The sequence below is a fragment of the Cyprinus carpio genome, unplaced genomic scaffold (genome assembly GCF_018340385.1).
Source record: "Cyprinus carpio isolate SPL01 unplaced genomic scaffold, ASM1834038v1 S000006503, whole genome shotgun sequence".
NCBI classification, from domain to species: domain Eukaryota; kingdom Metazoa; phylum Chordata; class Actinopteri; order Cypriniformes; family Cyprinidae; genus Cyprinus; species Cyprinus carpio.
The window spans coordinates 318990-346394 of NW_024879171.1; the positions used below are offsets into that span (position 1 = coordinate 318990).

At 37.2% G+C, this 27405-nt stretch overlaps 1 protein-coding gene across 1 annotated transcript; it reads right to left on the bottom strand.

Moving 5' to 3' along the window:
- On the bottom strand, nucleotides 1-26001 carry LOC109070306 (calpain-2 catalytic subunit-like). The gene is made up of 21 exons (XM_042754380.1): nucleotides 25527-26001; nucleotides 17285-17354; nucleotides 16399-16517; nucleotides 8657-8789; nucleotides 8295-8464; nucleotides 5592-5672; nucleotides 5425-5510; nucleotides 5278-5352; nucleotides 5036-5196; nucleotides 4775-4944; nucleotides 4210-4221; nucleotides 3556-3767; nucleotides 3286-3322; nucleotides 3064-3129; nucleotides 2922-2979; nucleotides 2348-2412; nucleotides 2040-2108; nucleotides 1767-1845; nucleotides 1273-1389; nucleotides 1099-1157; nucleotides 1-1008 (listed from the first exon to the last, which is right to left on the bottom strand). The coding sequence occupies exons 1-21, from the start codon at nucleotides 25761-25763 to the stop codon at nucleotides 985-987; spliced, it is 2100 nt and encodes a 699-aa protein (XP_042610314.1). The 5' UTR covers nucleotides 25764-26001; the 3' UTR covers nucleotides 1-984.
- Between the last annotated feature and the right edge of the window lie 1404 nt (nucleotides 26002-27405).

A 27405-nucleotide genomic window follows, 5' to 3' on the forward strand; every position in this document is an offset into this window, starting at 1 on the left:
TCAAACCAGACAGAGTTGTATTTTATTCAGATTAAACAGCATACAGAGTATTAATAAACCGCTAGAGATGACATTCTAATAGAAATCTACACAGCACTGCTAAACTTTGAAAAATTACGAATAGATGTGCGATTCTGTTGGATACCAGCACATACTAGCTGACAAATTAGTGAAAAAGCATTAAATCATAATGACAAAATAGAGATTTCCCTTATAAAAATCAAAATATAGATAATCACTGACAAAAGATTTGGAAAATATAACAGTATTCAAAAACTAATTACATTTAAAACTATTAATTGTAAAAACAGAAGAGAAGAAATCAGGTATGCAAGACTATGGTTAGGACACACAAGACTTAATACATGATTTCTTATGAGTAAAGTGAACACTGATAAATGTGAGGTTTGTAAATGCAAAGAAAATTTAGAGAATGTTCTACTAAACTGTAGGAAATATAAAGGAGAGAGGGAAAATTTTTTAATAATGCATCATCAAATTAGCAAGGAAATGGGATATTAAAGGTATTTTATGAATAAATAATCCTCAGATTGAAGTTGTAAAGGTATTAATGAATTTTTGCATGAAACTGGTCTTAGAGGAATTTAGATTAATGAAGCCTTGAATTTACACCCTCCAATATAGTACACTCCAATGGCGGTTATGATTCAATATATTAATTCATGATTTTTACAGTGGAAACAATGTACTATGCTATTTTGATGGAAACTATGGTAGCGGTAATTTTAGACATAAAATAATAAAAATTTTGCAAATATGAAACATGATTAAGTCATCTTCATTATAGCCAATTTATCAGCAGATAAGCAATATCAACAAATTAAAATTTTTAAGCAATTCCCAGTTTGGATAATACCCGTTCTTGGTTGATTTCACTCTTGGGTATTCCAGGTATGCTGCATCCTCTTCAGTTCAGCTGCAGAAAATGAACAGACTTCTGATGCAGTTATGGTGAGTGGATTTTCAACCGAGGGCCAAGCAGAGCCACTGCAAAACACCAAGCCACACATCTGTAAATGATAACACTACACTGAGAAAATACAGAAATCTTAATCCACGTTCACACTTGTGCATCACCTGCAGGATATCCAGCTCAATTTTCCCGGTGTTCTTCTTATTAAACGCTTTAAACATTTCTGCACAGAGCACAGATGAAACCGTTACAGTAAACCATCCTCATAATTTTTGGTTATAGTAATTTATTTACTGTAATTTAAGACATTGAACTGGATAATCTTCAGCAAAACTTACTGAAGAGCATTTCCAGGCGAATCAGGCAGCCAACGAAGGAATCAAAGTCAATGGTGTACTGCTGATTGGCATATCGTGAGATTATCACCTGAAGAACGTCATTGTTCAGCTGGAACCCTGGGAAGAAAAGCAAACCACTAATGCTTATTATGACCACTTTTAGAAGAAATGAATGACTATAGTGTCCTCAATGTTTAGACTTAACATAAGCCCCTTTCACACATACAGTCTTTACTAGTAAATTACTCTTAAGACTATTACTAAATTACTATTAATTCCAGGAGGGCCGGAGCCCTAAAGAGTTTTGTTCCAACCCTGCTCCAGTTTTCAAATAAACCTGAAGGACTTGATTAGTTGGATCAGATGTGTTTAATAAGGGTTGAATCTAAACCCTGCAGGGCTCTGGGATTTTTGTATTTACCAGTAAAGACATTCCGCTAGTTTTAAGGCATTTTACTGGTATTACTGTGTGAAATGGGCCATTGACTCTTTACCTTCTTCTTTGACCGCATCTCTCATCTCATGGGAGCTCATAGTGCCTGAGTTGTCTTTATCATGTTTCTTAAAAACCTCCTGGTCAGGTATGACAGAAAATACACATTCTGTATTTAACACTAAATAAATTGTAGAATTTTTCAGAACTTAATGGCCACATAGTTGTTGCTCTGTGGTAGGGATGCACAATAGATCTGTACCATATTGATTATTGTCTAATATTAGATAGAGTTTTTATTTATCTTTAATTTACACCAAGAAATATATTATACCAAGTATTTCTGGATCTTTATCCACAGTATGTGAAACTTCACACAGCCGAGTTTGCCGCTCCCATTTCTCTGGACTGAGGTTAAGGGTTAGAACAGGGTTATGATGATTAATTTGGTTGAAAGGACCCTGTTGAGAATATTAATCCATAATTAAAACATTTAGATTATCTGTGATTAAAATACAAACTGGAGATTTGTGAGGAAACTTTGAATTGATAAAAAGCTAATAATTAATTAAATCATAAAAATTTAAAATTAAAAGAAATATTTTCAAAATGAAATGAAAAAAAAAAAAATGATCCGGATACATCTAACAGACTGATGATGTGGCGACAGGTTTCCATACTAAATCCATCGGTCTTCACATCAGTTCCTGCGTGAAATACCACCAAACATTGTAAGAACTAAAATCACAGAATTTCAATTTCAAGGCACTTTCTTTTCTTTATATATATATATATATATATATGTGTGTGTGTGTGTGTGTGTGACCCTTGACTGGAAATTGAGATTTATATAAATTATAAATAAGGTTTCCATTGATGTATGGTTTGTTATGATAGGACATTATTTGGTCGAGATACAACTATTTGAAACATTGAGAGATATATTAAATATTGAGAGAATCTGAGGGTGCCAAAAAAATCTAAATACTGAGAAAATCATCTTTAAAGTTTAAAGCATAAAAGAAAAATCTTTAATTTTGACCCATACAATGTGTTGTTGGCTACTGATTCAAATTTGCCCATCCACTGACTTATGACTGGTTTTGTTGTCCAGGGTCACACACACACACACACTCACACACACACACACACACACACACACACACTCACACACACACACACACACACACACATATGGGAGAGTTTGTTTTCCTACGTTTGGAGATAACACTGTCCAGGATCTGCTTTAGTTCAAACACAGACACCTCTGAGTCCTGCAGAGTGAAGAAAAGATCATGTGTGATAATGATAATGACCCAGAACTGAAAATGACCAGCCTTACATTAAAAATGACTTACATTTCCAGCAAACTGAATGAAAAGTTGTTTAAAATGTGGACCCACATCACTATCAGATATGTATTGCTGGGAAAGAAAAAAACTTTTTAAAAATGATTGAATTTTTTTTATTTTATATGGTTATATATCTGAATTTATATAAACATCTTTCTTTTAAATATTAATGATAATAATAATAATAATAATAATGATACACACTATGTTTGTAAATGATAAATTCACCTTTTCCACATCTGCACTGATCTCCACATCCATCGGGCTGCAATGACAAGAGTCAAAAACATCCATCATGCAAATATAAGAACATTTAGAGTACAGTTATGATTTATTTGTCAGACAAACAGATGTTTTAGTGTAATGATCCATTCTAGGCAGAACAGAACCTGTGCAACACCATCACCATGGGGTCTGAAACTGGAACTACATAATTTCATGTTTTTTTGTTTTGTTTTTTTTTTTTTTAGTTGAAATATAAAAACACTTGTGACAAACCTGGCAGCAGCCTCTTTCTCTGTGAACACGCGCAGTATGAATCTTCCGTTACAATGCGGCTCGTAAGTGGAAGGGATGATGACGTATTCACCCGGAGGCAGTTTGAAGCGCTCAATCACCTCTCGCTTGTAGGTGAAGGGGTTGCTCCGTGCAGTATACCGCTGATGCAGCAATACATCAGGACCAAGATGAACGTTATTGCAACCCTTTAACTGCAACACAAACACAAATGGATGTAATGGCTTCTCAAAACTTGCAAAGGTTGTTTCATATAAATGTATCCTACGAAGGACAAGGTGATGGAAAAACATTAAATGGAAGGAGTAATTACATTTTAATGCTTTTGCATCCAGTCGCAGAAGTTATCTCGCAAAAGTATTGTGTTGCCCTGAGAATCTTTTTATTCTCTCGCTAATCATTTGCATTCCCCAGAGAAACTTTGTACAAATGTTTTGCAATCATTTTTCTTCCCATCTATTTTTTAAAATTGTGTTCCACTGAGAAACAAAGCATTTCACAGAGAAATTCTGCACAAAAGTTTTGCAATAATTGTTCTTCCTACCAGTTTTTTTTTGTCCTTTCAGGGGCTCCTTATCATAACATTGGTGATGTCCAACTACTCTTATGTACAAACCATTCAGATATGATACACACCTTATCTGGAACCTGAAAAACACAAAAACAAATGATATAATTCAATGTACAATGTTCATATAATTTAACCACAAAAAGAATGTTAATTAGTTGTAATATTGATAGTTATGTCAAAGGAAAAGTGTTTTTGAAAAAATTCTGTAAGTAGAATCACATAAATTTTCTCCATAGATAATTTGTATTATTATTAGTAGTAGTAGTAACATTTCAAGACAGATCTACCATGAGCTCAGAGGTTATTAATCAATATTTCAGCTTCATTTAAAGGAAAAAAAATCTTAAGCCAAACTCCAGATGAAGAACAACACTAATCATGAATCCTCAAGAGAATTGCTTTAAATCAAAGTTTAAAACACTGTGATTCATCTTGGAGCAGGTAGCTTAAGTTCATGGCTTTTTATTGACTTTAATATTGAAAATAATAAGAAAAACATCTCTGAAACTAAGACTGCTAAAAATATGGTTGCAGGGTCGGTGGCACCGCTGGTTGTGATGTTGTTTGTGGTGTTGATGGTAACGTTGCCTCTAGTACTAACAGTATTACTGATTGTACAGAACCAGTCACCTTGTAGATAGTAAAGCCAATGGCGTTCGGTTCTCGTCCAATCCGCTTGTCTTTACGAAAATCTTTCTGCATCAGACCCACTAGGATCGTGCAGCCATCCTCGCCATCGTAAGGATCATCATCTTCCTCCTCCAGCTTGATTACAAACTGAGGGTTTGAGCAGAATGTAGCTGGAAAAAGGAACCAAAGGTCAGATGGTTGATAAAAAAAAAGCTTTTAACTAAATTTAGTTTCAAGCACACTGTGTTTGATTTGATTTACCTGTATTATTGCTGCAGCCCCCTGCGGTGGATCCCACCCTCCAGTCACCTTCAAACTGGCTGTAGTTCCAGCGGCTCACAGTGGCGTTTGAAAGGGCGTCTGGAGTCTGATTACAGATGTCCAACCTCGAGAACTGCTGTATGAAGTCTGAATACGCCATCCTGACAGGTCAAGGAAGATTCCTTAGTACTTGTCAACATATCTGTTACCTTGTTGAGGGTTAAAAGCTCAAGTTCTCTTACCAGAACTCTCCATCTTCAGCTGAATAAACCAGTTTAGCTTTCTCCTCAGGTTGGACGCTATTCCACTCTTCGGAACTGAAAAAGGCATATTTTACAGGACTCCCAGGACTGATGTTGAAGGTGCAAGATCTGTTTAGGGAAACTCACTTGTCACTCCAAGGGCCTATCCACTCCACCCGACCCCACGGGTTCCTGAAACGCACCAGCTGAACCAGACGGCCGTAAGAATGAACCTGTAGGCAAACAGTCATAAGAGCTCCTTCAGTGTTTTTTCCTATCAAATCCATACTTCCCTGTCAGTGCCGGTTTCTTACCTCCTTTGCGCCTGTGACGGAGTAGGCATGACGCTTCACCAGCTTCAGACTCGTCTTCGTCTCAGTGTCCTGCGAACTGGACTTAGACATTTTTAATGATAAAAAACATTAGAAGATCAGGATTGAATCTGCATTTCCCACATGATAACAAAATAATTGTTTTTTATTTATATTTATTTTTTTATTAGGAATGATGCATAACATATCAGGTGTTGTATCAGCCATTTAAAATTACTTTTTAAAGTTATCAGTATCAATCCAATAAATAAAACAGGCTGATATATAGCCATATTTGGCCTGTTGTAACGGAGGCCAGTGGGTAGGTGCTGTGCAGGTAAACCTCACTGCCCTGATCTCAAGAGGCACACTAGTGTCTGACGCTAGTGGCTGCAGTCTTTAGCCTCCTTGTTAGTGCGATAACAATGTAAATAGTACAAAAAATGTTTATTGGGCAGCAAATCAGCATTTTAGAACAATTTCTGAAAGATCATGTGACACTGAAGACTGGCGAAATGACGCTGAAAAGGAATCACAGGTATAAATTACATTTTAAAATATCTACAAATATAAAACAGTTATTTTAAATCTTTCATAATCCTGGCCTGTGCTCCCATCTTGTGTTTTGTACTCTTATTTTGAAATGTATTTCCCTATTGTTTCTTTGCTATTTTGTCATTAACCCCTTTCACACATACAGTCTTTAGTGGTAAATTACTGTTAAGAGATCATGTGTGAACAGAACCTTTTCAGAAATACCTGTAAATTTGTTCTGGTATGAGAAGTTATAAAACTATCAGTGCTCTGTGTGAACGCAGAACGAGATTATCTGGTATAATGGGTGATTCTATAATGGGAGCTATTTGGTGTCCAAAGTCATTATCATTGTCACACCATGGTGTGTGGATGTTTCCTTCCCTGTGGAATTATATTAAAGAATTAAGAATATCTTCATTGTGTGTTCTTTTTGTCCTCATTCCAGCGCGTAGCCGTATCAGTCATAATTATGTTTTTTTCCAATAGTTATATAGTATATATATATATATACATACCATAACAATGTAATATATATATATATATATATATATATATAAATAAATATTATTTTTTTTTTTTTTTTTTATATTTATAAATAATTTTTTAATGTTAGTTATTATTTTTTTAGTTATTGTTATATTTGTGTTTCCCACTAGAATCTAATTCTAATATGTAGTGGGTTAAGATTCATTTACTGTTTGTGTAATTTAGTATCTCAATCAGAACTGAAATGTCCCCACAATAACAGACTGGTGTGTTAAACTCTTGGATATATTTTAATGTTTCTATGCTGTAAACTTTAAATATTTCACATAATTTTGAAAAACAGTGTTTAGTTGATCCTGATAAGTGCTTATTGTCACATTTGTAAACACTAGGACTTTCTCATTCCATAAGGGGGTTTGGCATCATGGCATCATTGTTTCCAGGTGGTCCTGGAAATCTTGTATTATTCAATGATGATGACTTTGAAACTCCTGAAGTGTTTCCAATTTTGTGTGCGATACGCATCAAACTTTCAGCCAATGGTCCGTGGGCGTGATGTCTAAGGCAGAGACTAGTTGTTGCTCTGCTGTAGATGCCCTTTTCTTGGATTTCCTGGTTTGTTCCTGCGTACCAGTGATTGTTTCTCTCCACTTATTATAACTTTTTATTTAACCAGCGATTGTTTCTCTCTACTTATTACCGTATTGACCCGAATATAAGATAATGTTTTTTTTCCTTGAAAATACATCTGAAAAAATACGTGTCTTATATTCAGGGTCTATACTTTGACATATCAATAAGACACCCACGACAATAGGTGTCGCCAAAAACGCATAAAACAAGTGTGCCATGAAATAAGTAATGTAATGTGTGTTGCAAAGATCTCTAGTGAAAACAAAAGAAAAGAAACTGCTTACAGCGGTAAAAGTCGTGACTGTCATTAGCCTGATGGGACCAAACTTTATCTGTAAGTGATTTTAAAATATAAAACAGTACCCAGATTTGAAGACTACAATAAGATTTCACTTCTACTGTTAATACAATTTTGGTAGGCTACTATGTTTTGATTGTAGTGTTTGTTATATTTTTGTAATGGCTACCTGTTATTTTTATGGTATATCAAATAGTGTATATTTTTAAATGTGATTATTGTTGGTACATTTTACCAGTATTTACCATACTTTCAAAACAAAAATTATAATAGGAAAAATATGCAATATGAAAATAATTTAAGAAAAAAAATGTTTTACAGAGAGAGAGAGAGGGGAGAGAGAGAGGGTTATTTTTAAAAGATTATTTTTTAAAAAGGGTTTTTTTGGAAAGGTGAGTGTGGTATTATGTTGGGGGTCTTATTTTATTGGTGTTATTATATTATTGCTTGTTATTTTACTTGTTACTAAATGTATTAAACTGCATATTGGACAATATAATAGTTATGAGCTTCAAAATATTAATCAATATCATTATAAGCCTAAAAACAAAAGTCCCACTTGAAACTTGTGGTATTTAGTTTGAGCTACAAGTGAGCTAACAATTGATATTTCCACATTAACTAGACCATAGATCCACTAGAATATTAATCTAAAGTCTTATTAAGTATAATATATTTATACACAATTTTTTCTTGCCTTGGAGAAATAAATGATGTGAAAAGAAAGCCAAGAGAAGTGGAATGAGACTCACAGAAATGGAGCAGGCCATTAATGATCTCAGCGTCAGTGCTTTCTGCATGAGCTTAAACAAGTGTGGAGGAGCTTTGCTCAGCTCATAGCTCTCAGCGATGCCTCCAGTGAAATCCTCAAAACCCTCAGTGGCCCGGCCTCCCGTCAGAGCTTCATATGAGCTGTTTAGCTCAAAATACAGGAGAAATCAGCGCCGCTGGTCATGTCATGGATATGTGACATGTTGTATGAACATTATGTGTTTTCTAGGCTGTGGTTTGGCACAGTGTTTACCAAGCGTTTCGGATGACTCAGTAGATTTTGTTAAGCAGTACAGTTCAGGTAAGTAGTAGCAGGTAAAATACGAATAAACACACACTTACTTTGCATAGGCCTTTTCCAACAGGGCACTCCAGAACTCAGAGCCCTCGGCTGAATGAACAAACAGCAGCTTCCCATCTCTGGTGGGCAGCCGGTCATCAATGACCACATCCACCCATTCACCAAACTGCCAGAACTGAAGAGACGAGAACAACACCAAACAGTCTGACATTGTCCCTTTCATTTATCATTGGAATATTTAAAGTTATACATACTCAACTGATGTCCAAAAGTCTGAGATCACTAGTGAAAATATGTCATTTTGCATTTTTTTATGTTATATGAACATCGAACAGGAACTCCCATTGCGTCAGCGTATGACGCTTGGTGAAACTCCTGTTTATTCTGTTACGGAAGCCTAATTTGTTCATGTTTGTGTAGCAGCACAAACCAATGGTGCTCGAGCCCGCCAGAAGGGGAGGAGCTGACTGCTACATAAGTCGGCTCAGAGCGGCATTTCATCAAAAATTTTCTCCTTCAGAATTTTTCTTCTCATTCTTTCATCAGAATTTTTCTCCTTCAACAAGATCACCTCTTCGCTGACTCTGCGTTCAAGAAGCTGAAGAAGGAAGAAGCACAGCCTACAGCTCGCACCCCTGTGGCCATCCGGCGCTTCTAAAGTGCAAATTTCTGAACAAATTTTCTAGTAACGTTGAAGGGCACAGTGAGTGTGTCGCCTGTCTGTGCAGTGCCCACACAGAGAAGGTGTCCCGCTCTTCTCCACTCACGGGGCGCCTTCTTCAATGAAGGCAGCCCTGCTCTCCTGTTTCTCCTAAAATGCTCTCACTGATGTTTCTGTATCACTGACAGTGTCACACTAGGCTCCACTCACTGACATAGACTGCTTTCACTCCAAAAGCATTAGGTCTGTTCCTGCTTCACTTGCGGATTGCTTTCTTTAATGAAAGCGATCTCGCCCCTCCCACTCTCTCGCTTCACCCCTCCTGGCTGCCTTGGAGGAAGAAACATGGGTTGAGCGATCAGGCTTGAGTGATCACACGCCTGCATGCTTCACTCTCCCCACAGCACTTTGATCTGCCAGTGTGTTTCACACGTGAAGATCAGTGCCCCTCATTTGCATTGAGCAGTTTGATCTTTTTAGGTGGATCAAAGGAGAATGCACGCAGCACTGACATTGCTTGCAAAAGGAGCCGTAGAAGTGGTTCCTTTAACGAACAGCGAGTCAAGCTTCTGCAGCCGCTACTTCCTTGTTCCCAAGAGAGATGGCAGGCTCAGACAAATATTTATATCCAAATAGTCCCCTATCACAAACCGTTCTTGAGATTTGTATTTGAGGGAGTGGCCTATCAACACACAGTCCTGCCATTCGGGCTGTCTCTTACCTCTCACACTTATACTAAGTGCATGGACATGCCTCTTTTCCCCTCTGAGGCAGATGGGAATCCACATCCTGAACTACCATGACAATTGGCTGATTCTAGCCAGATCAGAATGGGAACTCATCACTCACAGGTTGCTACTGCTCAGCCACCTACAGTGTCTTGGATTGAAAATTTATTTTCAAATTTATTTTAAGAGTTTTTTTTGTCTCGGGGAGAGTGTGTTGTTTTTGTGGGGAATTTTATAGTTTTTTCTGATGTGAGAGTGTGTTTTACAAGAGATCTCTCTGTGAATTTTGAGCGGTGTATAGCGGTGTTTCAGGCCAGGGACTTCATGTCCCTTTAAGGATTTCCAGAGGATGCTCGGCCTCATGGTGGCTGCTTCCTCTGCGATTCTTTTGAGACTGCTTAACATGAGGCCCCTTCAATACTGGCTGAAAGCCCAAGTCTTGCCCCACGTCTGGCACCTGGGCCGATCGTATGTCAGGGTAACCCACCGTTGCATCAGAGCTGTGGTCCCCTGGAAATCCTCTCGCCTGTTCCAAACAGACGTCCTGTTGGGAATGACCTCAAGATGGAAGATGGTTATGACAGATGCCTCCAACTGGGATTCTGAGAGCTCTGTATGAGGGCAAACCGGCATTCGGCTCCTGGTCAAACCTGGAGCAGCACTTGCGCATCAACTGCCTTGAAATGATGGCAGTTTTTCTGCTCCTAAAAACCTTCCTACCAGCCTTAATGGGGCACCACGTCCTGGACCAGACAGACAACACGACAGTGGTAGCCTATATTAATCAACAAGGCGGTCTAAGGTCACTCTTCCTTCACAGGTTGGCTCGATGCCTCCTGTTGTGGGCATGGAGCAAACTACTCTCACTCAAAGTGGTTCACATGCCAGGCAGATTGAACCAAGGGGCAGACATGCTGTCCACAGACAAAGTATCTCCAGGGAAATGGAGAGTACATCCTCAGATGGCTGAAATGATCTGGTCTGTTTTTGGGAGGGCAGAGGTAGACCTTTTTGCCTCAGAAGACAACATTCACTGCCCAATTTATTTCTTGATGATTGGCCCAGTGCCAGCCTGTACACATTTTCTCCTATAGCCCTGCTCCCTCAGGTCATCAGACGGGTCAGGGAAGTCGGGTGCTCAGTCCTCCTGGTAGCCCCACTCTGAAGGAACCAAGTCTGGTTCTCCAAGTTGATCCAGCTGCTGTCAGAAGCTCTGTGGCTAATACCACTGAGAAAGGACCTTCTCTCACAAGTGAAGAGCTTGATTTGGCATCCCCAGCCAGAGCTGTGGAGCCTTCATGTTTGGCCCCTCGACAGAAGGCATTGCACCCTTAAAAGGTTGGTCTTTAATGATTGGTGCCGAGCACGCTGCCTGGACACATCCTCTTGTGACGTGTCCCACATGCTAACTTTTTTTACATGAGCTGTTGGACAAGGGTTGCAGTCGCTCCAGCACGCATTTTTAGTCAGTGCTTTTTGTCTTGAGTTTGGGCCTAACGACTGTAAAGTCATCCTCAAACCAAGTCACAGCTATGTGCTGAAAGTTTTAGTGCTTGTTTTATTTATTTGGTTTTTGCGTAGCTAGTGTTAAGCTAGGTTTAAGGTGATTTAGATTGTTAAGATTTGTGATTCTATAATTTGAATGTCCCTGCCATGCAGGCATGGATTCTTTCTGCTTAATCTGCCTAATCCCCTTTGCAAGTGGAAAAGGCCATGTTATGTAGGCCTCAGCATTATGGCTCGGGACTAGTTACATGCTTATGCTTACAGGAGTCCTCAGTTGAGTGCACCTGGGCTGTGCTTGCAGAGCGGCTTTGTTCTGCACTTGCTTGTGTCATATGCTTACGCAACGGGAGGTCCTGTTCGATAGGAAATGCTCTGGCTACTTACGTAACCTCGGTTCCCTGAGATAAGGGAACAACCGTTGTGTAGGTTGCTGTGCTATAAAGCTGCATGCGAATCAATGACTGCCGTTTCAGTCAAAAGATTCTGATGAAATGGCGCTCTGAGCCAACTTATATAGTGGTTGGCTCCTCCCCTTCTGGTGGGCTCAAGCACCATTGGTTTGTGCAGGAACACAAACAAGAACAAATCAGGCTTCAGTAATAGAGTAAACAGAAGTTTCCTCAAGCATCATACACTGACGCAATGCCCGTTCCCTCATCTCAGGGAACCGAGGTTACATTGTAACCAGAGAGGTTTTTTTTTTATTATAAATTCTAATATGAAAGGGGTCATATGATGTTGCTATAAAGAAATTTTTTTGTGTATTTGGAGTAATGAAATGTGTTTAAGTGGTTTAAGGTTAAAGAGCAGGTCATATGGTATTTTAAAGTCTCCTAATATTGTGTTGGAGTCCCCTACAACAGGTTTAAATGCATCTAAGGTCAGAAAATATTGTAATTTTCTCAAAATATACATTTAATATTAGAGTAATTTGCCAATAATTTCAGAGCAAACCCCTCCCTTCCATAAGCCTACTCTGCTCTGATTGGTCATCTGGCCAAGCCTGTTGTGATTGGCACAGAGAGGAGTCCGAGAGCCAGTTAGCCAGTGCAACCATTGACAAAGCAACTTTACATAAAACAGTAATATAGTGCTCCAATCCGTTCTTATAATAATGACGTAAAATACAAAAACACTTATGCAAGTGAATCGTGCCCACAGCTAAATTTTAGCTGCTAAACTGTGAACACTTGGTGGATACGTTAGCCGTGACTAACTGATGAAACAATATAGTTTGTAAACCAAAACATGTCCGTTGTAAAGTTTGAAGAACGACAGACAAAACAAAAGACGCTCTGTCTTACCTTGTAATCACAATGCAGAACAGCTGTATCACAGGCACAGCAATCCAACACTCGCTCGTCTCTCCTACATTAACGCTATAACTGCCGGTGCAGCACAATAAACAGCAATTTCACAATGATTATAAAGTCTGTGCGCTACACTAACGTTACATTCCTTGAATTATTAGAGCAACATCAGTATACAGTAATTGACACATTCTTAGGAATGTGGGTTCACAGCGAATTATCAGAACTACTTCAGTAAGACAGTAATATTGTGCTTTACCTGGAAACCTAAAGCTACACTAGGTATACGCAACATATTAGCACAAAAACTTTTTTTGAGCACTCAGTTGAAAATGTACTTACAATCGTACTTACAGGTTGTGGTTTGGAGAGCTTGTTAGTCCAAATTAAGAAGATTAGAAGCCAATGAAGATAAAAGCCAAGATCAGAGAATCAGTCCTTGGTAAAATGAAATGCACACAACAAAAGGTTCAAATTGTATTTCTGTGGTGTCCTTGAACACAGCGTCTTCTTAAACACGATGTAAACACTAACTTGCGGAAGTGTTTGTGGGCAGGTCAGACTCTGTTCGGATTTCACGGGCAGGCGGGGATTGTGCAAATGTGTTACCCAGTGACGTATACCGGTAACAGGCAAAAGATTCAACAATATAACGACTCGTTAAGACGATTCAGAACCGACTCTCTCTTTTGAGAGACAATATCTTTATTTATCATGCACTTTTTTGATTAACAACTTTGCAGATTGTTTTCATTTAAGGATAGCTATATTATAAACTGCAAAAGAGATATTTTTCAAAAACCCATATGACCTCCCTGCTCTTTAAAAAAAACAAACTTTTCCACATACTGTACATTATTGTTTCTCCTCTATGCCCCGACTTTCTGAAACACGTAGTTTTTTACAAAGCTCATTGGTTTGAAAAGCAAGATGTGCTCGGATTGGCCGAAGGTTGAAGGTTTCTTGTGTGTTCGGTCTTTTCAGCACGCAAAGTTATTCAATTTAGGTTAAACTCAAATCTGACTCCATCTTATTATCTAATCTGACTCGATTCTAGTATGACCTCGAATTTAGTTTGAAAGGCAAATTGATTGATTGTATGTCTCTAGTTATTACTGTTGTTATTCTGACATTTGATTATTCTAGTTGACTCTTTACTTTATATTTACTCACTCATAGGAATCTATGTCGCTCAGGGTGTATCATGCCGGCCGATGTACTTGTACCCCACGATCACAAACTCTCCAGTCTGATCATTAGTCAGAGGTTATGACTAACTATTTAATAGACCGCCTCATGCTTGTCATTCTTTAAATAGTGGTTCTGTTTAGTCCCCTACAGTCACCTATGTAACAACTTAGTTAAAGATCAAAACAATAACCAGAGGTTATGGCTAGCACTGTGAAATATGCTGTTCCAATTGTGTTTTACCTAGCCCCCTATAATTAATCTAATTATATAACAACTTGAATAAAGTGAGACAATAACCAGAGGTTATGGCTAGTACTATGAAATATGCCCAAACCATGCTAATACTCCAATAGTATTTTGTCTAGCCCCCATAGTTAATGCAACTGCATAACAACTTAACTAAAGTCAAGCAGTTAGTCAGAAATCTATAATCTCACCTGATGTGGCCTCGTGCTCCATCTAGCCTGAGATCTAGTATGTACTAACCCTGGATGCAGATTTGCAGTAACATACGCCTTCACTTAATCTACTTGAGAAAATAATTTCAGAGTCAGAATAAATCAAATATAAGAAATTATTATCAGTCAGGTAAATATTATGCCAATTACATAGCCAATTCAGAGATATCAAATTAATACAAGACATCAAATTCTCAAAGATGAATCTAAGAGTAAAAGATGTATACCTGACTTTAGGAAAATACATAATATGGAGTGAAGAGGCACATACCATATTATGGGCTTTCTGGCTATAGAATCGCCCTGATCCTCTTGCAACATTTCTTTAAGTACCCCAGACCAAGACAAACATCCCCGAGATGGAGACAGGAACTAACAATTGGAATTTGCATTAAGCCAGATCCCAGACCTGGGTGGCTCAATGGGAACAGAAGGTAATTTACATGGAAGACCCTGGGAAAGGGCACTCCCATTACAGTAAGCAAAATATCTCTTAACTCTTAGGATCTGTATTAACTTTTAGTCTACATCCTGTTAAATTGAGACCATTGTACCAGTCGCCCTGAGACAATTCAAATGACACTAAACATGACTGTAAATATCACTTGCATTAATGTAGACCATTATATTCTACTATTGACCATTCTGAGTGAGCTGGATGAAGGGAAGGATGGGTGAGGGAAAGGAAGGGGATGAGGAGGAACCAGTGCATATGTGAGAGAGGCGTTTCCTGCACCTCCACTCTGTGGGATGTCTCAAAGATGCCCGTGAATGTTTGTATTGTTTGTTTCTCGGGAGATCAAGGAACTGATGCATATGTGAGAGAGGAGTATCCAGTATTTTCTCTCAGTGAGATGTGGGAACAGATGTCTGCATGTTAATGCACTGTGTGTCTATTGTATGTCTCAGAAGATTAAAGTGTCTGAGGTTCTGTAATTCTTACAGTGTGAAGGAAATTTTACGCCCCTTGCCATACTGTGATGCATGTCCCGGTCAGAACACCGGCACTACAAGACAAAAACAATAAAACCCCTTACAAACAAGCCATTTGTTGCATCCAGTGGGGCCATAATTACTGATTATAATGACTTATACTGTTTTTTTTTTTTTTACGTGTTGCGTTGCATTGCACTGTGTAAACATCAAACCATGTCTGCATTTGTGATCGGACAAACGACAAACAACAAGCTCTACTTTACACTGCTCAAAACTCGCGTTTGAATCATCAGTGGCAAATCCTTTACATATGTAAACGTACTTACAGTCTGTGAGTCAGAACAGCCGGCATTGTAGTCTTCTCTCCCAGAATCAGGAAACAGGATCAGAAAACATAAAATGTGGTGCACACATTTGATTATTTGTGTTGAACTGTTCTGGAACAGTATTGTAAATACAACTTAACCACTGATTTCTAGTTGTGTCCTCTTTTGTAAGGCCAAAGAAAGTATTTCCACATTTACAATGAAACACAGCGTCTCCACAACATGGCAGCAGTGGCAACAGCTAGAATCAAAGTTATGCCTTCTTTCTTTGCGTGGACATTTGGGCAGTGTTATGCAAATCATCCCACATTGTGACATAGACATGTGAGGTTGAGTTTAAACGAGGCGTTTTAGGAGGGCGTGGACAAGTCTAAACTTTTATTAAGAATATCTCTTTGGGTTTGAGACTTTGGTCTTTGCAACTTTAGGGATTTTATCTATTCACAAACAGCTTGTAACACTCCAAAGAGAAAGGAAAACTTGAAATTGCATCATATGACCCCTTTATCTCAGAATTCGTGTGAAAATTTGATTTATATTATTTAGATTAAGTAATGCTTTTCCAAATCCTAAAATATTGTAATCTTTCTTCCAGGTTTAATTTAGATTTTTTAATTCTAGATCTTCAGTGTGGTCTCAGATGTTTTGATCCCACTGTATGTTTATACCTGAAAGTGAAAGATGCCGGCATAGTTCTCTGTAAAACTCTGTCCATGTGGAACTACACGTTCCAGAAACTCATTTTCCAGAGTCAAAGATGCAATAGCCGCCAGCAACCAACAGTCACCTGCAAATATATCAAATGTCATTAGATACTTATGTGTTAAACTCATTATTTTGTGCAAATTGTCTTCCAGTGCACTTATTACAGATATAGTCTTCCAGGATCAACGTAGGCTTCAGTGTTTTGCTCAAGGAGTATCCTGAGCATATGTTTCCTGCTCAGTGGTGATGGTCCATGGATTAACCATTGTGGGGTGTGAGCCTACAACCTTTAATGTTAGGTCTTTAACCACTCCCAAGTCTCATAATATGTTTTACCACAAGAAGATATGTGCACTTAGTAGTGTGAGGCAACTTTAATTAGCAATTTCTAAAGCTAGCATCACTATTTATTGTTACTCATACTCGGTTCTTAAACACTTACCACTTAATCTTGCCTGTATTTCAACCTACACCATTTGTGCTATGATCATAAAACTAGAGATAAATCTAAATAAAGGTTCCAAAAGGGAACAATTTTTTCCTTTATTTCCTTTTTTTTATTTTTATTTTATTCTTATTGTGAAGAAGAGCCTTTTTAATAAACTGAAGAACCTTTTGTGTAATGCAAAGATTCCATGGTTGTTAAAGGTTCTTCATTAAACCATAGGGCGCCAACCTTTATTTTTAACAGTGATGGATAACTCTTAGTTATTTATTGTGTTTTTGAGAAATTGTATCATATAAGCCAAATATGTGACATAATTTCTGATATAGTGATTATATTTATTATATTTGTCTGTGTTAACACGCAAACAACACCTTTCTGATCAAAAAAGGCTCTTTTCTTACCTAAATCTCCTTGGCAGATGTCTGTCCGCGTAGCGCCGTCCACAATGAACTGAGGATTTGAGTAGAGCTCCTTTAAAAAAACACAATGTAAGAGCAAGTAAGCCAGGCTCACACTACAGGAGTTTTAAAATCCTAACCGATTATGAAATCTGGCTGCAGCACACACATAAGAAGAATCTTTGCAGATCCCTCAGATCTTAAACATGCACACACTACAAGATTTGAAAATCATGACACATCAGAACCACAAGATAGTATTAAGATTATCATGCCAGAGGTATCGCCTCATGTGATCTCACTCAGCAGATCGTCATTGATATTTCAGTGATGTTTACATATATTGGCTAGCTTGCTAACTTAGCAGCTTTCTGCACTCACCCGGTATGTTCAAAACTGATTTACAGTTGTGATACATTTCAGATACATTATAAAGGCAGTTGTGTTACTACAAAACGTCAAGAAGCAGTTTCCTCCATCTCCACTATCCTTACGAACCCATACAGCAGCAGTTTTGCGGTCACACATGGGCTATTGTGAAAGTACTGACGTAATCATAGCTGTCATTATCCTGATTTAAAATCCTAAATATCAAACATTTTTGATATGATTGGGGCGGCCCCGATTTGGGTGCGAGCAGATCGGGAGGTGCAAGATTCAATCTTTAAACGCCTCACATTACAAGATAATCCACTCCGAACATCGGGACGGAACGAGGTGCTCGACAAGATTTTTGCTTTGATTCTCAGGAAGGGAAAATCAGGGCTAAATCGGGCTAAAACTCCTGTAGTGTGAGCCCAGCTTTAGAGGTGGTAGTGTTACACTATATAATGGTAATAATAGCTTCTATTTGCTCTTTGCAAAAAGCACATGTAAAAATTTAACATTCTACATGTATCAAAAAGTATTGTAATATTATTACAAGTGTTGAAGGACACTAGTTAATGTGATGATGTTCAGCAGCGTTAATTTAGTAATAATTGGTTCTAGCTGTTAGTCCCCTGATCCCTTTAAGGGGTGGGGGTGGTCCCACGGGGGGAGGATGGACTGGAGAGTGAGTTCAGAGTTGGAGAGTGTGAGAGCAGCAAGTGTTAGTTATTCTTTTACTGTTCTGTTGTATATGGCGTGGGTTGCGGCCAAAACAGTAACCCTACAGTAACAATACAAGATCTGAGCTGCTGTAAATAGTGAGCATATCACACACACACATACATACGCAAACATAAATGCAAAAACTGCATTTTTCCATCTCAAAAATATCTAAATTACAACCTATGCTATATGTTTTAAATGAATGTATGTTGATTAATTGTTTATTGATGTATTGGTTAGATTATTGTAATGCTTTATTGGGTGGTTGTTCTGCACGCTTAATAAACAAACTCCAGTTAGTCCAAAATGCAGCAGCTAGAGTTCTTACTAGAACCAGGAAGTATGACCATATTAGCCTGGTTCTGTCAACACTGCACTGGCTCCCTATCAAACATCGTATAGATTTTAAAATCTTGCTTATTACTTATAAAGCTCTGAATAGTTTAACACCTCAGTATTTGAACGAGCTCTTGTTACATTATAGTCCTCCACGTCCGCTGCGTTCTTGAAACTCTGGCAATTTGATAATACCTAGAATATCAAAGTCAACTGCGGGCAGCAGATCCTTTTCCTATTTAGCGCCCAAACTCTGGAATAACCTACCTAACATTGTTTGGGAGGCAGAAACACTCTTGCAGTTTAAATCTAGATTAAAGACCCATCTCTTTAACCTGGCTTACACATAACACTAATACGCTTCTAATATCCAAATCCGTTAAAGGACTTTTAGGCTGCATTAATTAGGTAAACCGGAACTGGGAACACTTCCCATAACACTCAATGTACTTGCTACATGATTAGAAGAATGGCATCTACGCTAATATTAGTCTGTTTCTCTCTTATTCCGAGGTCATCATAGCCACCAGATCCAATATGTATCCAGACCAGATGCTGGATCAGCACCTAGAGAGGACCTCTACAGCCCTGAATGAGAGGAGACCAGGATAACTAGATGAGCCCCAGAGACAGATCCCCAGTAAAGACCTTGTTTCAGACGACCACCGGGACAAGAACACAGGAACCAGTTGCGTCCTCTGCACACTGTGACTTTGCTGCAGCCTGGAATTGAACTGCTGGTTCGCCTGAGGGGCATCCCTCTGAAAACTGTTTTTGTCCTTTTTTATTGACAAAAAAGCAGTTATTAAGGAGTGGGACCACCATATCTCTTTATGACCACATCAAACGGGAGACTTTTCAGATGTGTACTTCAACTTCGCCTCAGTGCCAGGCGCGAGTCAAACGAGCACGGAAAGGAATATGTGCCAAATGAGCTTCAGTAGAACAGCGAACTGCATTCTGGTGAGATGTTGTTAGGCTATATGTCAGTAAAACAAACTTTCCTGTCCTGGCAGCTGTTTTACTCTTCAACTTTATGCAAATACAAGGCGCATGCTCTATAATGCTTCTTCATATATAATGCGTGCAAGAAACTATGAGCATACAATGTAGTTCTGTCGTCAGTTAAGTCATGAAACTACCAAAAAGGCGATTAGTGCATTAGTTTATGTATAGCATCACATTAAAGAATGTCTTTCAAATGCATGTACTAAAATATTGTGCATTTCAAGATCAAAATAAGGTGCAAGCTGAAGGATTTTTTTTTTTATTTTTATTTTTTTTGTAATTTAATGCACAAGTAAATATGAACACAGTGCACTTATACTGGAAAACATGCACTATTTCCCCCCCCCCTTTTTTTTTTTTGTTACAATGAAAATGAAACCATTTAAATGCATAAAATGACTCATTTTACATTTTGGCATTTATGTGCTGTTGACTTACTGGCTTTTTTTTTTTTTCCTTAACCAATTCTTATCACTATCTGCATGTCTCATAAATTAGTATGCAGTGATGGGGAACAAGCTTTTGGGGGTTTGAGAACCAGAACCAAGCTTACTGAACAATAAAGCTATAGTAAGCCCCACTATTAAAATACCTGGAGGTGGGGAATAATACAAAAATTGTTATATTCGCTCAGCATTACTTGATCTAATTCACAAATATCACAGTCCAATACATTATAGTCAATCACATTTCTATATTGAAATAGTGAAAATTTTTGTGCCACCCCAGACTGGTTGCTGGCCCCTCCCTGGCCACCCCTATAAAAACATCCTGGCTCCACCACTGGCCAGAGGAGAACTGGCCCCCGACTGAGCCTGGTTTCTCCCAAGGTTTTTTCTCCATTCTGTCACTGATGGAGTTTTGGTTCTTTGCCGCTGTCGCCTCTGGCTTGCTTAGTTGGGGACACTTAATATCCAGCGATGTCGTCGACTTGATTGCACAGATACTGTTTGAACTGAGCTGTATGATGACATCACTGAATTCAATGATAAACTGCCCTTTTGCATTATTGACTCACTATTTTTGCATTATTGATGCACTGTTTTCCTATTTAATGTTGTACAGTTGCTTTGACACTATCTGTATTGTTAAAAGCACTATATAAATAAAGGTGACTTGACAACAGTACGTTTTCCATCTCTGATAAACTACTGTATAAAAATGTTTTTTTTTTTTGTTGCATCAACTTTTTTTTCTTTTATTTACTTTTCTTATAGGGATGTCAATAGATTTAAAATTACATGGTGTGGTGATTAATCTAATTAATTGCAAATTAAATTTGACCATGAAGATAGCCCCAAAAGATCATTTAAAGCTATTATTGTTAAATAAGAAAAGTACCAAGAAGAAATTTCTTTTTCTACATCTAAATATGACGTAGCGGTCTCCGTGGGGACGGGGCCTTAGGCTACAAAGACTTAACATAAACGATGGAACATAAAAGAAGATAATTTGAGAAACAGTATTTTTTATTTACACAATGATAGTCATTGGTAACCAAAACAGCTTTGTTATCAACACTCTTCTAAATACCTTCATGTTCCATAAAAGAAAATAAGTCATACAGGTTTGAAACAACATGAGGTTGAATAATGAAGACTTCATTTTTGGGCGAACTATCTTTTTTTTATGAAATGATACTAAATAATAAACAAAAATTGGTAGGATCACTCATAAATGTCTTTATGAGTAAGTCATTGAGTCATTCATTCATTTGATTTGTTCAAACGGCTGATTCATTCAGTAATTACGTAAACGGCTCACTTTATGAATGGGCCATTGAATCATTAGTTCACATGTGTGACTTCACTTCATAAAGGAGCTGTAAGTTACTTTCAGTGCAATTGTTGTTGGGAGATTCGCTTTCCTTATTTTTAAGCTGTAAACATATTGCAGTCTGTTCTTTCAGCTTTTCTTATAACTCATGCAAGGGCCTAGTTTATGGGGGGGGGGGGGGGTATAATCCCCCAATAAACAAAACCAGCAAGTACAATCCCACCCCCAACCCCCTCCCCCCCCTGTTATCTGAATCGCGCCTTCTGCGCTTTTATAAGCGCTAACTTTACTTAAGAACCGAATGGGGAAGTTATCAGCACAATATGACTGAAGGGCAGTTCATGAGCGGCACGTGGATCACCATACTCTGCGTTTGTTCACCTGCGCACTCGAGAAGTGTGATAAGATTTGTGCAAGCCATTCTTATCGCGAAGCTGATTGTCAAATATGTGATCTATTTGAATTATTTAGTCACTTTAAAATGGTATTGAGAAAGTAGCTAAAAAGACAAATAAACTAAAAAGACTGATGAAAAGAGAAGAAAACTGTCTTGAACCAGCACAAACATATATTAAAATATTTTTAAACTACTCATGACCACCTTTACCAGAATTATCATGTTTTATTGTAGGCTTATTTATTGTGTAAAACTTAGTCTAACTTGTAGAATTTATATTAGATAAGGGAATAGATTTTCCCTATAGATTTGTTACAACTATGGCATGTTGTAGCTATTGGTTCTAAATGTGCAGGCAGTTGTTTCTTCATAACAAATGCTATATTGATTAATTTAAAAAAAAAAAAATCATTATTGGCCTGGTAATTAATAATAGGCTAGTCTTATTATAACAAATGTGACTGTTAAGAACTATGGTTCATGGCCTTCAGATATTCCAAAAAATGGCACAGATTAAATCATTAAAGTTGCGAATTTAACTTATGTGCAAAATTGGAATATTGCACAAACAGTTAACAGTTCTGGGAGGCAATTATACAGAAATACTTTGATGTCAGACTTTGCTCAGGCATTTCCAAATGAGCATAACAACATTTAGATGCTGTGGAATGAGATCGGTCCGCTGGTTAGTAAGGATTTATTTTTTTGCGAATTGAGGCAATTTTATTCTAAATTCAGTGTTTCCATCACTTATTTCTCATGCGATACTTCAAAATGTGCATAAAAACAGGGTGATGGAAACCCAGCTAGAGAGAGGGAGAGGGATTAAGCGTGTGTGAATTACCTGAGTCTGAGTATCTCTCAACAGTGTTCAGCAGAGTTTCTACTAAAAGTGAAACTGCAGGTCCATCATCTTCGGGAACAGCACCCTTATTAGTGAGAAGTGACATGTGGCTTTTAAGTTGCTAAACCATTTTACTGATAAAATGGTCAGAGAAGTGCTAACAACACATTTCTGTGCACGTGTGTATTTCTGTGTGTGAGTGTATTGTGTGCTTCTGTAAGAGAGAGAGAGCGGGAGAAAAAGAGTATGTGCCGTTCAAAAGTTAGGGATCAGAAAGATTTTAAATGATTTTTAAAGAAGTTTCTTTTCTGCTCACCAAGGCTGCGTTTATTTGATCAAAAACACAGACAAAAATGTAATACTGTGAAATATTATTTCAATTTAAAATAATGGTTTCTATTTTTATATACTTTAAAATATAATTTTCTGCTGCAAAGCTGTATTTTCAGCATTATTACTCCAGTGTCACATGATCTTCAGAAATCATTCTAATATCCATGTTACCAGCCCCTGCTCTTTCTTTCTTTCTTTTTGGCCTCCCGAGTGCTGATTGGATGGGGTTACAAACACCGGTGGCCTCTGCCTGTTTAAGAGCTGCGGTTGGCACTTCAGTGGCGGCCTGCCCTGGGAACTCTGTTTTTGTGTTTGCTTTTGCTCTTGTGTTTCCTTATTCTCTTTTGGTTTTAGGATGGTAAATGATGTTTGTTTAGTTACCACAGAACACATAGAAAGCATGGGTAAGTGAGTTGACCCGGAAGGCTTCCGCTGTGTTTATTTTCCTTCTTGGGAGATAGGAAGTCGTCTTTACTCTCAAGTAAGTTATAGTTTAAATTAGTTAGCTCACCAGTCCTTATTTATGATTTGTTTATGTTTGAATACACTACTTGCTGTTTTCTATTTTTGGTCATTTCTGCAACTTTTTGCCCTGGCCACTGCGGTAATTGTTCCTAGAATGGCTTTCTTATGTTGGTCCCTAAACAGGGTCGTAGCAGTGTGGAATTATCATCAGTGTTGGAAACAGCTGTTCTGTCTAATATTTGTTTTTGGAACCTGTGATACTTTTTTCAGGACTCTTTGATTAATAAAAGGTTAAAAAAAAACAGCATTTATTTAAAATAGTTAAAAGCAAATGTGTCATATTACACATTCATCTGATCTGATCTTCTGGTTGTTTGAGAAACTATTATTATTATTATTACTTATAAGTGGTCTTTGTCTGCTTTAAGTAAAGTAACATGGAAAGAAATGAGACCTATAATCCATTATAACTATGAGAAATATAATCCATCGTTAAGTGGATGCAATGTGTTCACTGTGTGTTATAAATCATCATATTCTTAAAAGCTATAACCACAAATAAGTAAATATTATAATGCATTAAAACTGTTCTTATGAATATTCATGAGAAGATACAACATATTATATGGGTTTTTATCATGCATTATGCATTCATTATAATGCTTTAAGAATACCCTTATAATGTAATATAAATACAGGCTTCATACAAGGTGTTACCGAAGTGTTTTCTAACAATATACACTATTGGTCAATTTTTGGGGTCACAATTTTTTTTTTAAAGAAATTAATACTTTAATTCAGCAAGGATGTGTTAAATTGATAAAAAGTGATCGAAGTAAAGACATTATTGGAAAAGATTTCTATATTTAAATATTTTAAATAAATGCTATTCTATACAAAATATTTTTGTGTTAAACACAGGCTATGAATTTTCGCCTCAGTTAACAGCAGTATTTTATGTGAATTAACAGAAGCTCATATCTAGTGCGTCTGTTCAGAATGTTTCTCTTTCTCTCTCTCTCTCTCTCTCTCTGTGTGTGTGTGAGTGATGTGTGTTGGTTAGTGTGCATCAATTTAAGCAGCACATTAATATATAACAGTGATTAAACTGACTTGGAACAACCTGTGCATTAAGTAAGGAATAAGTGTTGATGGGCCGTTGAATTATTAGAAAATAGTGCACCTCCGCTTCGCGTTTTGGCCGCATCACCAATTCGGGTGTGTATTTTTGCACTCACTATTCTAATTCTATTTTAAAAAAAAGTTGCTAAACCATTTTACTGATAAAATGGTCAGAGAAGCGCTTCCAACACATTTCTGTGTGCGTGTGTATTTCTGTGTGTGAGTGTAATGTGTGCGTCTGTAAGAGAGAGAGAGAGCGGGAGAAAAAGAGTATGTGCTTACTGCACATAAAAAAACAAAATTTTGTGGCAAAAACATGGAAATAATTTGCTGTTTTAATCCTATTGTTTACTATATTTATTGCTTGGTCAGTGTTGTTGTGGGTTTTGGCATATATATATATATATTACTATATTTATTTATATATATATATATACATATATATATATATATAATATAACAAATAGAATGAAATACAGTACAATAGAATAAGTACACCACAAAAATAGATAATTTAAAATATGTTTCATGGGGTAACATCTAACTTAACTGGTGTTATTTGTGAAAAATATTATTTAATAGTAGTAATAGTAGGTTTTTATGTTTTTTGTGGTAATGATTTATCATATAAAAAAATATATATTTTTATATAATTTTTTTTTATTATTTAATATTGATATTACAATTTTATATTAAATTAACATAACTACTCTTTAATTAACTTTACTACTTTTTATTTACTTTTTTTGCATTTAAGTAATTGGGTAAACCAAAAGTAATTTTAAGGGACTAAATATTTATCTTAATATTTTTTTTTTTTTTTATTACCTAACTCCACCTGTGTGGAAGAAAGCAAACACACACTGCAGTACCTTAGGTCTCTTCCACTGCACTCCTCTGGTCTTGGAGGACTGCTCTCCGAGTTCATCGTATCCTAGAGAGTTGGGTTCAGCAGGGAAGGTCGGGTCACAGAACAGGGTTTTTTTCGCCAGACACTCCTGCTTCAGGCTCTGGTAGTTCTGCTTGTTGAAGGGAATCGACTTCTTGTTTGTTCCCACTCCTTCTGCTCTGTCCTGCCTCCTAGAAAGAACTTTTGCGATATTAGACATGCTGCCCTGTAGTCGTACTCAAGTTTCTCTGCAGTCTGTACAGTGAGTGAGCGTTTGTGTGAGAACGATGCTGGTTTTTAATGTGAGAGCTGCTGTATGGTAAAGTTGTGATGGGTGGTGCAGGTGTTGCTTTCACACTGGTTTAACATCATGTAACCCTGTGATGCAAAACAAACACACAATTCTTTAAAGCACATTGTACAAGATACAATGATATATGTAAACAATCTCTTCCAAAATAATGTAAGTATATGGCCTTCTCTGCCTTTACTTTGTACACAATTTTTTCATTACATTAATTTCTTACTTGTGTAATTGCACTGTAACAAGACTGCTGTAAAATGTGACTCAATACACTCTTACACTTCTATTTTTTTGTAACACTTTTTTTTTGGTTCTTTAGAAAACCAGGGTTGTTTTCAGAGTTTTACTGTAGTCAGTACCACCTCTCCCTATATGCAGAGTACGCAGTTTGTGTAGGGCACCAACTGCCAGGGGGATACCATCCCAGTTGCTCCCAAAAAAAACAATTGATGATACAAATGATCATCATAATTAATGGACAACTAGGCTTTATCAGGAAAAAGACATCAGCGCAGTCCGGTGCAGAGAAAGGAAAAATAAAAAACCCCAAGATGAAGCCCATGAATCACTTCCAGGTAACTACATTCATAATCCTGTGAAACTTTTTTGACTGTTGATGTTAGTAACGTGTTTTAATATCAGTAATAACTTTACCACCACCAATAACGCATTTAACTTAATATTCTAGTTTCCATGACTTCAAATGTGTTATATAAAAACTATGAGGCAATATATGATATATGGTTTAAATATGGTTTCATTGAATAACTGTTAAAATACATAAATTAATACAAAATAAACAATTTACATTATTACAAATGCTTGCAAAGGGCACCAAAGGTCTGATAATTGCTGTTGTCAGACTTAGAGGACGATCAAATACCTGTTTAATAATGACCAAACATTTAATTCAAATATCCACTTAATTTTTAAATTTGGCCAACTTTTTATGATAGAAATGCTACAGCCTCTTTAATTTCTTCAACAAAAACATGTGGACATCACAACCCTAACCAAAATTAACCATGGTGTATTCGCAGTAAAACTGCTTAATTTTATTTTGTGTGATTTCTGAATGCTTGAGACCATAAAATCAACTGTATTAATAAAATCATAGCCATAGATTGTAATTTATAAACAATACAATTAAATTTAGGGGCCAAGTCTGAAGGGCTGTAGCCCCTATTGTATCTATATGTTTTCTTTCTTCTTCTTCTTGGCCAATGGGAGTCTATGGCAGCCTATGAAGGGAACATAGGAAAATGATGAAATTTAGTGCCACCAGTAGTTCAAAATTGAAATTGTAAAAACTCCTGAACCACTAATTCTACAAAAATAAAAGTTAGTACACCTGATTACTCTCTTCATGCTGAACACATTCAATAACTTACATTAAAGGAACACTCCACCGTTTTTTGAAATAGGGCTTATTCACATTATTTCCTACATTTAGATAGGTGGGCAAATGCATTTTTTTGTCAGTGCATGCATTGTTTTAGTTTGACTGGGTCGGCGTTAGCTTAGCTTAGCACAATGAATGGAATCCTTTGTTGCCAGC

Excerpts from the sequence above, each read along its gene's own strand:
- LOC109070306 (XM_042754380.1), bottom strand. The coding sequence starts at position 25,763 with ATGTCTAATATCGCAAAAGTTCTTTCTAGGAGGCAGGACAGAGCAGAA. Across the intron at positions 8,465-8,656 it reads GTTGGAAAAGGCCTATGCAA|AGCTAAACAGCTCATATGAA; the intron begins AGTAAGTGTGTG and ends TCCTGTATTTTG. Across the intron at positions 5,511-5,591 it reads CCGTCACAGGCGCAAAGGAG|GTTCATTCTTACGGCCGTCT; the intron begins GTAAGAAACCGG and ends GTTTGCCTACAG.